The sequence below is a fragment of the Equus przewalskii genome, chromosome 10 (genome assembly GCF_037783145.1).
Source record: "Equus przewalskii isolate Varuska chromosome 10, EquPr2, whole genome shotgun sequence".
NCBI lineage: Eukaryota > Metazoa > Chordata > Mammalia > Perissodactyla > Equidae > Equus > Equus przewalskii.
This window is the reverse complement of record NC_091840.1, coordinates 41,518,802-41,533,682: the sequence shown is the minus strand read 5'-3', so window position 1 is coordinate 41,533,682 and position 14,881 is coordinate 41,518,802. Positions and strand designations below refer to the sequence as shown.

The 14,881-nt window shown below is 56.6% G+C and overlaps 1 protein-coding gene across 1 annotated transcript in view; it reads right to left on the bottom strand.

The window, feature by feature from the left end:
* KSR1 (kinase suppressor of ras 1) overlaps positions 1-14,881 on the bottom strand; it is a 153,238-nt gene that overhangs the window by 22,013 nt on the left and 116,344 nt on the right. The window contains exons 5-11 of the mRNA XM_070560856.1: positions 14,403-14,407; positions 11,784-11,844; positions 8,528-8,611; positions 6,880-6,941; positions 6,672-6,778; positions 2,978-3,146; positions 514-555 (exon numbers count right to left, since the gene is read on the bottom strand). Coding sequence (XP_070416957.1) covers positions 514-555; positions 2,978-3,146; positions 6,672-6,778; positions 6,880-6,941; positions 8,528-8,611; positions 11,784-11,844; positions 14,403-14,407 — 530 coding nt within the window. The remainder of the gene's footprint in view (positions 1-513; positions 556-2,977; positions 3,147-6,671; positions 6,779-6,879; positions 6,942-8,527; positions 8,612-11,783; positions 11,845-14,402; positions 14,408-14,881) is intronic.

Genomic DNA, 14,881 nt, shown 5'->3' with positions numbered 1-14,881 from the left:
GCGGCATGTCCAAAAATGGCCAGCAGATGGCGCTGTGCGGTAAGGCACTAGAAGGTGAGGCCCACTGAAAAGGCGAAGCCTGCAGACCCTCCCAAACACGCATCCCCTTCTCTAAGGTAGGGTAGCAGCTTCCTTGTCTTATGCAGGGGAAGACTCCATGACAGATGCTCATAAGCCATCAGCAAAAAAGTCCGTTTCCCCCTCATGCTGCAAACTGGGTTTCTGCCACTTCCTGGCTGTGTGACCCTGGAAAAGTTGCCTGCAGTCTCTGTGCAAGAGGCTGGACAGGATGGATACTGAGGTCCCTCCCAGTGAGGCACTGCACCTATGAAGGGCCAGCCTCAAGGCTACTCACCCTGCCCTCTTGCCCAGCCTCAAGAGACAGTCAGCTCTCAAAACAGGTGGGTGTGAGACTCAAGCACCTCGAAGGTGCCCAGGGAGAGGGCGCCCAGGTGGGCTGGACAGAGGGGCTCGAGGGAAGGGGCAGTTAGTGGAACCATGCAAACGACTCACCTGGGAAGATAAACTGCTGTCTATGATGAATGAAGTAGGCAGCTTTAAACAGAAGAGGAGGTGAGTCATACACACAGAACAGCAAACGCAGCCGAGGGAGGAAGGGACGCAGGCAGGGGCTTGGGAGAGAGGGGCTGGTTATCTGCTGGGGCAGCCCCACCCCACCTGTCCTGCCCAAGCTGGGCCTGGCCAGGACAGGGTGATTCATGCAGGAAGGAGAAAAAGAGCTGGGAGGAAATGGGTGCTGGCAGGAGCCCCCAGGAGGAGAGGGGCTTGCCCTGGAGGACTGGGGTTCACAGACCCAGTCTCCGTGGCCTTGCTGCAGAGCCATGGCTGATTCTGTTCCCCTCCTGGGCCGCTTCTCCTCTGTGAAATGCACATGAGCTCAGGAGGGTGAAATACAATGGGGAGAAAAACCCTGATTCTGAAAACATCTTAACAGTGCTGTGTGCAGAAGAATGGTCTCAGCCCTCAGCCCCACATTCACACTTGATCTCACCACTGGGGAAAAGAGAAACATCCTCTGGTGTTTTTGTTTTTTTTGGTGAGGAAGATTGGCCCTGAGCCAATATCTGTGCCAATCTTCATCTATTTTATGTGGGATGCCACCACAGCATGGCTTGACAAGAGGTACTAGGTCTGTGCCCGGGATCCGAACCTGTGAACCTGGACCGCCGAAATGGAGCACACGAATTTAACCACTACGCCACCGGGCCGGCCCCAAAAACATCCTCTCTTAAGGATGACTGAAGGGGACACACCAGCTCGTCTGGGGACTCTGACCCAGCATGCTTCTCACCCCAGTCCTGCCATCTATGAGGTGAGGCCTGGGGAGCTGGTGAACGTCTCCGCTGTCGTATTGTAAAATGGACTGAAAAATTTCCCCAGCTATCACCCAGGACAAACTGAAATGCTCCCGCACAGCACAGAGTGGGTGGACGGTAGAAGTTCCTCCCCCAGCTTAACCACGGGGCTAGCCCAGCCCCGGGCGCTGCTGTGATCAGAGAGATAACAGACCCTGGAGAGAGCGGGCTCTGTGCAGGGGACAAGGAGGGCTCACCCCGAGGACACCAAGAAAGCTGAGAAGCTCTGGCTGACATCACAAAAAGGACTTTTTCTGTGGCTGTTGTTTTTCAAACAGGCTCTTCCTTTTAGAAAAACCCAGAAACCAGGAGGTTTAGCAAAAGGCCTGGTTTCAGAGCATAATAATGACACAGCAGAATGGCAGACGAGGTTAATCAAAGGGGCCATCGCTCAGCCGCAGGGAAGAGAGGGTGTGCTCAGGGCGGTGCATTAACGTCAGGAGACATCTAGCCACATGCGCGTGTGAAGGCGAAGGGATGGAAGAAAGAGAAAAAAGATTTCTACAAAATCTCGGTCTTTCACCCAAGAAGGTCCCCAAAAGAAGGCCCTGGAACCCTGGTGAGAGGCACCCAGAGAGGCTGCCCAGCCTCCTGCTGGCTGCATGTGGCCCCAGTGGGGGGTCCCCCAGCACAGGAAGAGCTGTGCCTCTGTCCTCCTGGGCCTGGAGCCCCAGGGGCCAGTGACAGGTGGGTCCTGACCCAGACTCCACAGGATGAAGCTAGCGGCGGACCTGTGGCTGGGCCTGGAGCAAACTGGAGGGTCCCAGCAATGCCTCCCCGTCCCCCCAGGGTGCCAACTGAAACACACTGAGGGCTAAGACGACTTCCAGGAGCTGTCAGGGAGGCAAGGCTGAGGATCAGTCCTGAAATGGACAAGTAGGCTTCGCTCTGCTCCCTGGGGAGGCGGGAGACCCCAGGCCCAGCCGAGAGGTGGGGGGTCCTGGCCATACAGACCTCAGGGCAGCAGGGGCTGCGGTCACTCAGAGGTCAGCGCTGGCTCAGGGCTGCTCCGGCACGCACTCCCCGTGGGACTCAGTGTCCTCATCCACACAATGGGGACAACCTAACCCCAACTTCACGTGGTCCCCTGTTCTATGGAAAAGGGAACGAAAGCTCCCCTTTCAATAGCTGGTCCAGATCACAGAGCAGGTAAGCAACAGAGCCTGGATTCCCCCTTCCATGCCTCCGGGCCTCCCCCAGCTCCCTGTGCCGCCTGCCATGGTTCCGGGGAACTCAGAAGCCCTGAGTGAGTGAATAATGCCCAGAAGGAGCCAGCCCATGCACAGGAGGGCAGCATGGGGATTATGGCAAGAACCCGGACTTCATGTCAGATGGATTTGGATGGAACCCTGGCTCGGGGCAAGCCACCTCCTCTCTCTGAACCTCACTGTCCCCATCTGCAAAATGGGTGCAATGACAGCATCTCCCTCAGAGCTGCTATCAAGTTTAAATACGGTAGCGTGCTTGAGCTCAGCACGTGCCTGGCACCCAGCAAGTGCTCTTCCTGGTGGCAGCATTTGACCTTGAGCCTGCTGGGGTGTGCTGAGAAGGGGCATCCGACCCCATCCCTGAGGGCCCAAAAAAGCCCCGCAATACGGTACCTGGGAAGTTGAACCTGCTGTCCCGCTGGCCGGGTGAGGGGTTGGGGGGCGTGGTGGCACTGGATGGGTTGGATGATGTCGGGAAGGGCGCCGGCGAAGAGGGCGTGGAGGACGTGGTGGAGGACGGGTTGCTGCTGGAGTCCAGGTGGTTCATGGCCGGAGGGTGCTCCTGCAGGACCAGAGACAGGGGAGGTGGGCAGGGACTGTCGCTACCCTGCTCAGCCTGCCTCCCACACCCCGTGCCGAGATCCTCCCTTCCCCAGCTGAAAATGAGGTCAGCCAGGGCATCCTGACATTTGCCCGGTCTAATGTTGGAGGGGAGGAGGGCACAGAGAGACCCTCACCTCAACACCCATCCTGCAGAGGACACCTGCTCATCTTTCTTCTTTCAGCTTAAACAGACTTTCCTTCCAGAAGCCTTTCCTGAGCCCCAGCTGGGACCATGCTCCTCCTCTTTGTCCTCCCATAGCTCCCAGCACTTTTCCTCAGGGCACCCAAACCACAGTTTGAGGTTTGTCAATGGCAGGCAACTTGGGCGGTTTTCTGAAGACTGTCTCTCCCACCACACTGTGCGTCCTGGGGGACCACGGCTGCTCAAACACACCCAGTGCCTGGCCCAGAGCCAGGCACATAGCAGGGTTTTTTGTTCTTTTTTTTAAAGATTTTATTTTTTTTCCTTTTTCTCCCCAAAGCCCCCCGGTACATAGTTGTATATTCTTTGTTGTGGGTCCTTCTAGTTGTGGCATGTGGGACGCTGCCTCAGCGTGGTTTGACGAGTGGTGCCATGTCCGCGCCCAGGATTCGAACCAACGAAACACTGGGCCGCCTGCAGTGGAGCGCGCGAACTTAACCACTTGGCCACGGGGCCAGCCCCCATAGCAGGGTTTTTTAATGAATTAAATTCAGCCTCTGACAAGCATTTATTTTGTGTGTGGTATACAGCAGGTACCTACGAAGTGCTCCCTCTACTTCTGCAGACGTGCTGTCTAGGACCAGCCAGTGGCTGAGCCCTAGCAAGGCCAAAGGACCCCCAGAGAGAGGCTACAGGGAACTGATTCCATGGTAGGGAGGACCCCGGACCTGGCCCGTGTTTCCCAGAACCAAACACCAATCCTCAGGGGGCAGGGACAAATTCCTTGGTCAAAAGAGCTGGGGCTAAGTTGGGTTCAATGCTGAGTTCAACCAGTTTCTCTCCCACAGACTCTAAAGGCTCTGGGGCACGTGTGGGCTCTAGAACCACCAAAGCCGATGCAGTGGGCCTCCCCGTCCAGGGACAGCCAACGCCGCCTGGTGCCGGGCTAAAGCAGGGCAGGGACCCCTGAGCTCTCCCTGGCCCCATGCACGCTCCAAGGCCCTAGACCCTCAATCCCGTCACCCAGACAGGGGGAGTGGTTGAGAGGCAGGTTGATTCCCAGCATCTCCACTCGGCACCTGCGTGACCTTGGATCCATCGCCCCACCTTTCTGAGTCACAGTGTGTCATCTATAAAACAGGGTATCAGCTGCTGCCTCACAGGGCTGTTCATTTGCTCAACGTTCAATACAAACGCTTCCTCACTGCCTATTGTGCACCAGGCGCCAAGGGAGGCGTCAGGGACCAGGCAGAGCAAGAGAACCCGGCCCTGCCCTCCTGAGCCCCGACACGGGGCAGCAGACGGCAGACATGGGACTGCACCCTGTGACAGCAGGTCATGAGGAAGTCTGGGAAGGGAGCGGTGCGGCCAGGGGCGCTGCCCCTCAGGCCACATCCAGCCAGGCCTGCCCGAGGAGGAGTGCTGTAAACGCTGGGCAGAGTGTTTCAGACAGAGGGAACGGGGGGGCACAAGAGCCCCGAGGCAGGAATGGGCAGAGCCTGGCTGAGCGAGGAGTGGGGAGGGTGGCTGGAGAAGAGGTCAGAGGGCCAGGCTCGCCCTGGTGAGGTCAATGGGATAAACACATGGCCTTTAGCACAACGCCAGGCTCCGAGTGAGAACTCAGTACCTGTTAGCTCGAGTTGCAATAATGACCATAAATAGGGGATATCGGAAGGATGACACTAGGTTGCTCCCTCAGGGACATGAGAGGCCATCAGGCACCACCCAGAACCATGTTGGTTAAGGGCCGAGCAGGAGGGGCTCATGGAGGAGGACGGACACTCGGTGGGTTCTGAAGAACTGACAGGAGGGTGAGGGGTGGGTGTCTAGGTGGGTGGAAATGCAGGAGTAAGTGCACCAGGGCACAGACGGACAGAAGGTAAGCGAGGGGTGTGCAAGGATGGGGTGGGGGGTGTGCGCTGGATGGAGCTGGAAAGGAGCGGGCAGGCACAGAAACAACTCTGGCGAGGTGGGGAGTGGTAGACCAGGGGATCTGGCATCCCACCAATGAATTGCGACTGTCTGTGACAGGCTGGAAACGAACACCGTTGAGCAGATGGTACTGCTCCCGACCAGCAAGTTCACCAACTCTAGATCTAGTTACCCGTACAACATCCCGTGAACAAAGCATTGGTAACCCCACTTTCCAAACAGGAAAGAGGCTCAGAGAGGTCAAGTCGCAGAAGCAAGAAAGGGAAACAGTCGGGACTCGAACCCAGGGCTGTGGATCCTATCATCTTTCCACTCGGCCTCTCCATTCTTGGTGGGAATGCCACCAACAGAGGGAAAATGCGATGATAGGCAGAGAGAGGCAGGAGGGAAGACATGAGCGGGCCCGTAAGATACACTAGGTCTGGAGCAGCCGGCCTCCCAACTGACAATAAGAGGAGGCCCTGGACCCTCCTGGAGCAGCTCCCCAGGCTGCATCTTTAGGGTCCCCAGTGTTAACTGGACATGTCACTTGCCTCTCTTCTCTCTGCCCAAACCTCCACCCAGGCTGGCCCAAGCCACTGGAGGCTAGCCACGGCCACGGAGCAGCTCACGCACCCTTCAGTAGGGAGGCAAGTACATGCTAAGCCCTGGTCTGGAGCTGGGGCACAACACGCTTGAAAACACCCACAGTGGCCCAGGGCAGCGGGGGGCAGGGGGGCAGACAGCTACTGTGTGGTCACCAGGATAGGGACCACCGTCAGAAGTCACGAGCATGGGCGCCTCGCAGACAGCACACACACCTGTGCATGGGGGCCCGTGGCAGGTCTGAAGACCCTCCTGGGGACACAAGCCTTCGAGAATCTGTCTAGCTGCAGACGACACCCGTCTGCATTAGCAGAGAAGCCGGACCCCAGGCTACGTCAAGAAAGGTGCTTTCACGTATTACGTTTCAAGATGTGTTTGCCGCGCTGTGACTAAGGCCCCAGGCTCGGGGCTGGGCCTGCCTCTCACTCCTGGGGGACCCCGTGCCCAGTTTCCTCATCTGAAAAATGGAGGTCATATCAAAATGTATCTCTTAGAACCATTGTGAGGGTCAAATGAAGCACTGATGGAGAAAGTTCCTGACTCACAGTAAGTGAAAGGTTAGCTCAAAATAGGGGAGGGGGGTCCTGGGCATGTGCCCACGATTTGGACATAATTGTGAAGTCTGCTAAATGGCTAAAGACAGGCTCCCTGAAGGCCACCGTCTGGCCATGGATTGCAGACCAAGTGTCAGGTCCCACTGCCCCCCTGCCACCCTCGGCCCCAGCTGCACCTCTATATCAGGGGGGCCTTACAGAAAAGAATTCCAGAGTGGAGAGGGGTGCTCCTGGCAGAAACAGCAGACCCCCGGGCTGTCGCCCAGCATACCTTCTTTGTCAGTGCTTTGGGGAGGGTTCCGAAATGGGGTTCGGCGGCTCTGTCCACCGGGTTGTTGATGTCCGAGGGGACAGATTCTGTCCTCCGAAGCCTGGGGACTGTTTAAAAAGAGGGGCGAACCATCAGCAGGGAAGACATCAAGCTCAAGAAAGACTGAGCTCACATCCAGAAGGCGGAGGGGAGAGGGCAGAACACTCACGTGGCAGGAAGGAAATCCGACAGGCGGGGGCTTCTTTCGTACACTTGTTGTGACACTTCAACCTGGAGAGGAGGCAGGGTCAGTGCCGGGAGGACCACGCGGGCTCCCGGGGCCCCACAGGGGCTCAGGCATCGCCCGGCAGCCCTGGGCAACACTCACTCACAACAGCCTCAATTTCCACAAGTTTCTGAACAAACGTTAGCTCAAAAGTGTAGAGCATCCTGATGTTAACAGCACCAGCAGCTGCTGTCTGCGGGCACGACCACGTTCCTGTTGGTCACTCCATGTGCACAGCAAAGCAGACTTGACTGTACCTATTTTAACTTGTCATGTGTGGTCACACATCTGTTTTTCTTTTCTAAGGAAAAGGAGACCCTCCACCCCTGTTCAGAAAGCTCGAGACAAACCTGAACTTGCACAAAAGATGAATCAGAAGGAGAACGTTTGCATTCCCCAAGGATCTCAGGGAGGGGAGGGGCGGCCCCACCCGCTACACCCCAGCAGGGGCCATGTGGTCTACGGATCAGAGTGGCCAGGAGGGGAAGGGCTGGGTTCTCGGGTTGGTCCTGCCGCTGCATGACGCCTCAGGGTTCTCATCCATCAAACAGGCTGACAGTGGGGCCCCAGCACCCTCACACTGCAACCACAGGAGGGCACAGGGCTCGGAGGTCAGCCTGTGCTCTCCGCACAAAAGGCATCGCTTGAAAGGGAGCTGGGGGTCCCCAATTTAAAGCCAAATGGCAGGTGCCACAGCGGATCTAGACTGAGGAGAAAGCTCTGGCCTCTCCTTGGTGATCAGGAAAACACAATTTATCCAGCTGACACGCAAGAGACCCACCACCTGTGGTCTGTGGGAGCCCAAGAGCTTTTACCACACATGCTAGCTCAGGTTCTTGGAGCAATCCTGATGGACAAAGACAGCTGGAATCATCTTCCCAGATGTATAAATGACAAAAATGAGGCCCAGAAAGGGCAAGCACCTTGCCCCAGGTCACACAGCAATGCAGGGGTAAAGTGGGCGGAGAGCAGAGAGTCCAGGTTCACCGTCTGTAAGGTGAGGGCCGCCGGAGAGCAGGGGGTGGACACTGCTCAGCCCTCACTGTTCCCTCTCCTTGCCATTCTTTCTCACCAGAAACCACAATGGCAGGAAAAAAGAAGACAGGATTGTAGAGACTCTACGTTCTCCTCCACTCTCCTCTTCTGTAAGTACCATGAGCCATCTCTCTGTTCTTACCACTGCTTGTCCCCGTTTCCCATCCCTTGTGTGCTAAAATGTAAGGCTCAACTTCAGAACCCCTTATAGATGCCAGAATAGTCCTCCATTCCTCTCTGCCTTTGTACAAGATATTCCCTTGGTCTGGAATTCTCTTTCCTCCTGGGTCCACCTGGCAAACTTCTATTCATCCTTCAAAGCCCACCTCAAATATTCCTTTCTTCTGGGAGTGCCTTGCTTGATGCTTCCTTAATCTCTCTAGAGAGGGCTGCTAATTCTCTGGTGTGCCAAATGGGATTACGAACAGTAGGTTTAGGGCAACTCCTTTGAACTCTGACTTGACCTAAGGCCAAGAATCAAGCAGCAGGACTGTTATTAAACTAAAAGTATTGAGAATGTTCTCCTCTCCCACCACCCCAACCCTCTGCCCATCACCTGCAATGCTTGCACTTCACTCCAAACATCATGCTCTTCTGGCACACGTGGCAGACCTGCGACAGCCAGGACTTGGTGGAGAACCTGCAGGGGTGGACACACAAAAATGCTCACATGGGCCAGGAGACGAGGGCCTGGATGGAGAAGGGTCCCCACACAGCCCCAGGGAAACCAGGAGACTTGTTCCAACCCAGAGCTCCAGGTACCCTCTCCCAGGGAGGGCAGGGGCACACAGGGGCCACTACTTTCCCCTAGGTATTCAGATTTCTCAGCTACAAGGTCATCATTGTCAAAATCCCAAAGCTGGTGTGGTCCCTGATGTCAGCTCTCCAGCAGGGATTGGCAATAGCGATCAAAAGGACAGGTGTGCATACGGAGCAATTCCAGTCTTAGGAATTCACCCAGCAGATACTCCCACGGGTGTCAAATGATGTATGGACAAGGTTACTCCCTGCAGCATTTCTGCAGCAGTAAAGGACGTGAAACAACCTACGCTGTCAGGTGCATAGGTGACTGACTACAGAAAGTATGGTCCAGTCACACAACCAAACACCGTGTAGTCCGTAAATAAAATAACGAAGCTCTTTCTCTGCGGGTATGGAAAAATCTCCAAATTACGCCATCGGTGAAAACAGTGAGGTCCAATACTGTACAATTCCATCTCTATGAAGTTCAAGTACAGGGAGACCTACCCCCGGGTGACAGAAGTGGACAGTGCCATCTGGGTGGCAGCACTGTCGCCTGGGCAGGGCCAAAACCACTATCTGGGGAGCTGGAAAGCTCTGAATCTTCCTCTGGGAGCACGCATGGGGGTGTACATATGTCAAAATCCATCTGTGCACTTAGCTCTGTATAAATTATGTCTCAATTTAAAAAAGGAAACAAAGTATAGAACAATGTGTATAATATATGCAGCATTTGTGTGAAAACAAAAAAGGAGGTGGAAGAATATACATATGTATTTGCTTATATAAAAATATCTCCAGAGGGAGACCCAAGAAACTGCTAAGATCTGCCCACAGGGGGACCTGGGGAGCTGGGGACAGGAGTGGGAGGGGACTTTTCTCTATATATACCCTTTTTACTTCTTGAATTTTGAATGTGTGAATATATTTCAAACCAAACTAAATCAAAATTTTAAAAAAATAAAGAAACACAAAAAATAGGTTGGAAGGAAGGATGGGGGTTGAGTGGGTGGTATCCTCCAGAGAACCAGCCTCAGGCCCGTAGAAAGAACGCACATTTTTCTTGGAAGAGATTTTTAAAAGCAGAGTATATCACACTAAAAACAGAACAGCATCAGTACTTGCTTGAGGAGCAGTTCGTAACACACCCATAAGCATTAGCTCACTCGACTCTTACAACCGCCCCCAGGATTCTTAGTACACAGGCAAGGGAACTGGCTCAGAGAGGTCGGGTGACTTTCCCGAGGTCACACAGTTGGGATGCTGTGCGCAGGGCAGACCCCAGGTCTCTGCAGTCAGAGCTGCACGGCTTCTCTGTAAGAGAGACACTGAGGCAGAGCACGAGGGAAAAAGCGTGGCTTCAGGTCAGATCACTTGGGGTCTGAGCCCTGCAGACCACTGGCTGTGGGTGTCCAGGAGCCTCTGCAGATGGGGCCAGTGCTCCCGCCTCACAGCGACTAGGGGAGGATCACACGTGTGAGGTGTGACTGCGTAGTGTCTGCCACCTGGAGGAGGTGCGTGAACGCTATTGTCTCCACCCAGCCAAGATGGGGGCTTGGACAAAGGCGTCCGCCTTGCTGGGTGCCTTTTAAGGAGCCCCGATTCTGCCTCCCTGGGACCCACACTTTTCCCTGCACCCCCAGGCTTTAATCTGCTCTCATGTCCACACTGGGACAAGGGGGACAGCTCAGAGGTATCTGAGATGACCTCCGCGAGGAAATCCAGAAATGGGCCGAGATGACGGTCGGGTCCGGGCCTGAGCAGGCGCAGGTGCTGGGAGGTCGGCTGAGGGATGAGGGATGGGGGGACCCTTCCGGACCAGGGAAGTGTCATGGGATAGTTTTGCCCCTATAACTAGACCAAAAAACCTTTAGACCTTCTTGTTGAAAGAGGCCTGGATCGTGGGCGTAAAAACCAAGAGGGTGTGACTGTGACATCGCCTGCCTGAGCCCAGAACCTCAGCGGGTGGGGCAGCCTGGCAATGCCAGGCATGAGGGGTGAGCTGCCCGGCTTGGAGGGCAGCCTCTGGAACTAGCTGCCACCGGTGGAAGGAAGCAGCAGTCTGGCAAACACGTGGGGGCAAACGGGCACGGCCTCGAATCCTCTGTGAAACCCAGCACAGCCCAGACAAGACTGAAACGGAGCAACCCTCGGATCCCGTCGGCCCCTCTCGGGCTGGAGCCAGAGGTTAAACAGCAAGGACCCCCCGCTGGTGGACACGCAAGGCTCAGATGCACATCACCCTGTGTTATCCTCGTGACTGGACTGGAAGTCTCATTGCAGAAGGGGAAACTGAGGCTTGGAGAGGGTCCTGCCCACAGGCATAATCTAATGGGGGCGGAGGGGTGTTCTTGACTTTCTGAAAGGTCCTGCTCTCAGCAGCTCTCTCATGGCCCTGGGAAGGTCACACTTGGCATCTTGGGTATGTCCAGGACCTTCACTCAAAGGGCCTCACCTGGTTGTCCGTGGTACCCTGGACTCTCCCCCCAGGCTCTGGGGTACAGGCATTGCAGCCCTGACAAGGTTCCAAACAGGGGTGCCCGGGCACCAGCTGGTGGGCTCAAGCACTGTCCTACTGGCAGTGTGACCTCAGGCAAATTACTCAACCCCTCTGGTCTGGAGTGCAGCTCACACTCCCCAGAAATGAAGAGCCCTGGCAAGTTGCAAAGTTCCTGGCAAGCATCCCCTGTCATGTTCCCAACAGCCTTTAGCAGGGACGGCTAGAGCACAGGCATCCCAAGGTGTCCTGGTGGTCCTCTGGCTGACGAGACGCCACCCAGACCTGTGGTCAGCATCACACCCCAGCCTCATGAGCACTGAGGCCAGGCCCGCTGGACTGTCCATGTCATAGGCCCCAGTCAGCCCTCCCTAACATGCATGAATGCCAGAGTCACCAGAAGCTGCTACTGAGGGGCACAGGGCTATGTCCACAGAGGTGATGGACAGACAGACCAGAAGCAGAAGACAGATCCCCACTGTGATGAAGAGTGACCCCCTCAGTGGGGCTCCGGCACATGCAGGTCCCAGCCCAGCTCTGTGCCCCCTCCCGGCCCCAGCCCGGCGGGGCCTACCTGTGCGTCACCGGCAGCCCAATGTCCCTTCGTACCATCTGTGGCGATCCATGTGGGAGATCTGCAGGGAAAGAGGCCAGGGGGGCAGGCTGAGGAAGCCCCGCTGGGGACACCTCATGCCTGTGACCTGTTTCAGAGAGCACAGCCTAGATGGGCGCACCTTATCGCAAGGCAGAGAAATGCCCCTGAACCTGATCTATCAAAAGAGGGACAGGCCAGGCGAGACCAAGGGGGCAGCGCGGTCACCCTCACACTTGGCCTGCTCCTCTAACGAACAGTACGGCTGGCCTCTGCAGACGGCTCAGTTGCTGCCCCCGTGTGGTTTCCCGCTTCGGCGGAAGGCAGGCTGGAGAGGCAGACGGCAAAGCAGAGGAGAGGGTAGCTGTCTCCACACCCCGACCTCGTGCACTCCCTCACGGATGCACCCACAGGGTCCCAGCCTGTGAGGGCTGAGTTCTGGTCACTTCTTGTTAAGTGGATAGAAGTAGTCTGACCCTTGGTGGAGGGTTTGAGGCTGGTCAGCCAGAAGCACCTTGAGAATTTTGCTCTGAGAGCCGCCACTGCCAGATCTGGGCAGGGAGATGGGGACAAGGTGAAGCTGCACCGTGCTCCCACGCCCACCTGGCCCTCAGTCTGAGCCTTTGGGTCTCCGGCCACGAGCTTTCAGATGCCCCTTCTGCCTGCCCTCTCCTAATCCCGGCTTCCCCATGAGGACAGGCATCAGCAGTGTTGATGGCATCACAGGTCGGGCAGTGGAGGAGCAGCTGGAAGCACTGCCTCCATCCACAGCAGCTCGCAGGTCCGAGTCCCCCACTGCTCCCCTCCTCCCATCCCCCTCTGCCCATCTCCTCCTGGTGCAGGGGCTCTCAGTGGAGCCCATGGATGGGCCTCAGGGGGTCTAGGAAGCCTCTGGACTGGGAAGCAGAATGTGGTGGCCTTTTCCCTAGAAAGAGGGTCTAGACTTTTAATCAATTATCAAAGAGACCTGTGACCCAGAGGTTAGAAGCACAATGGCCAATCTAGTGTCCTCTGGGTCAGCAGAGGCCACTGTACCTCCCCCACGCCCCTTACCCCATGCTGGCCTGGCACACAGCTGGTGCTCACTAAGGGCTGGCTCCCTTAAGGCCAAATACCACATTCCCAACCACAAGGAGAAGGTCATGTTGGAGGCACCGACTCCTCCTCCCACATCGAGGGGAGTGTGCTCAGGACCAAAAGGCCCTTTGCTGCCCCTGATGATGGGGGAACCCACAATCACACCACCTGCAGCTCTCTCTCTCTCTGGCACATCGGCCATGGAGCTGACTGGTCCCAGTCTCATGGGGCCAACTCCACTCTAGCCAGTGGCCAAGGCCATCAAAGCACCTGGGTCTAAAAGGGGTTAGGCTGCCAGCCTAAGAGCAACAGACTGTGGGAAAATGAGATTTCAACCATCTGTCTGAACGCAACCTATGATTGATTTGTAATGTCTGCCACAGGCATGGGCTAGGAGGGAGGTGAGACGGGACACGTGCCAGGCATCAGCTGTCCCTGATTCTAGATGAAATACTGGCTGAAAGGCCTCATCCTGCCTTCCCAGCAAGCTGGGGAAGCAGTCTCACTGCCACGGTCCCTGCTTTACTACAGCAACCAGGAGGAGGACAGGGCCAGGCCGGCCTACGGATGCAGATGCTGGATTCTCCTCTCGGCTCTGGAAGGGCCCTGGGAGTTTCTGCCCGTGCCCTGGGGAGAGGAAGTGCAGCCTCGCTCCTTCCTCACCCTACGCCTCCCGGTGGCCCTGTAGCCAGCTTCATTCACTGCCTGCTATCCCCCTCCTCATCTCTGAGACCCTGCTGACAGCCCCATCACTCTGCTTGGCCAGCTCAGGATGGTTAAAAAAAAAAAAAAGAAAAGAAAAACTATTTTGCGTGTCCACTGAGGCAGAGCACAGAGGCACGGCTGTTTCCCTCTGCTTTGACTCAGGAGAGAGAAGCCCCACAGCACAGCCACGTGCAAGAAGCTGCCCCCAACACGGAGGTGGAGAGGTAGACAAGGGGGTCGGTGGCTGCCTGGGCTTTCTCCTCTCCTCCCAAGGGGGCATCCACACCCTCCAGTCTCTCAGGGCCTTGTCCAAGCTGAGCCACATTCCTGCCTCCAGGAATGTCCCTCTCCTGGATAGGCGTCCCGAGACGTCAGCTGGGTCCTGCAGATGGTGAAGGCCCACCTACACCAGACACATGGCGCCTCCCCACCAGGAGCCCAGCAGGTGAACACTCCCTGCCACAGAGTTCACCTGTGCAGACGGCAAGGTGCAGACAAGGCCCATCACAGGGGCTGCCCACGGACTGCGGCAAGGTCAAAGGACTCTGCTTCACAAAAAGCAGCTGCAGCTGGGCTGAGGCACCTTGTCATCCTAAGGCCACTTCGCCATCCTAAAGCCACCTCATCATCCTAAGGCCTTGTCATCCTACAGCCACCTGTCCTAGAGCTGTCTCCTGAGGTGCTGCCCAGCGCCTCTGCTTCTGGACTAGGGGGAAGCAGAGTGAACCAAGAGAGGGTCAAAGAAATCCTCCCCCGATGGGGACAGCAACACAAACATGACTCCCGGGTGGCAGAGGGGACGAAACGAATCACTCTTACCGAACCTGGAGGAGACAAAAAAGAGAGAAGGGGATTATGTCACCACGTGGGCTCGGCGTGTTCCCCAGAACATCACCCCTTGGGAGGGCAAGCAAGATGCTCAGGCTGGCTGAGTGACTGTGGGGACATTTCCTCAATGGGGAGTGGCCTCCCTGGGCCCCCTAGCAGGCACCGAGGCTACAGCTGTGCTGTGCATTTTACTATATCAGCTTATCTAAGCCTCACCAGCCACCCTGCATGGTAACGAGAGTTCACGCCATCTCACAGCTGAGGACACAGAGGCTCAGTCCCCAAGGTCACGTGCCTGTAAAGGGGGGGAGCCCTGCCTGGAGCCCAGAGAGGAGGGGTGCGTCTGCCAGAGAGGAAGTGGCTCGGGCTGGGGGGCAGGGAAAACAGTGGTGAGAGCAGGAGGGTAGCCCCCAGGCAGGACCAGGCAGGGACAACGCCCCCCCAGGGGGGCCACTGTACCAGGGACCAAG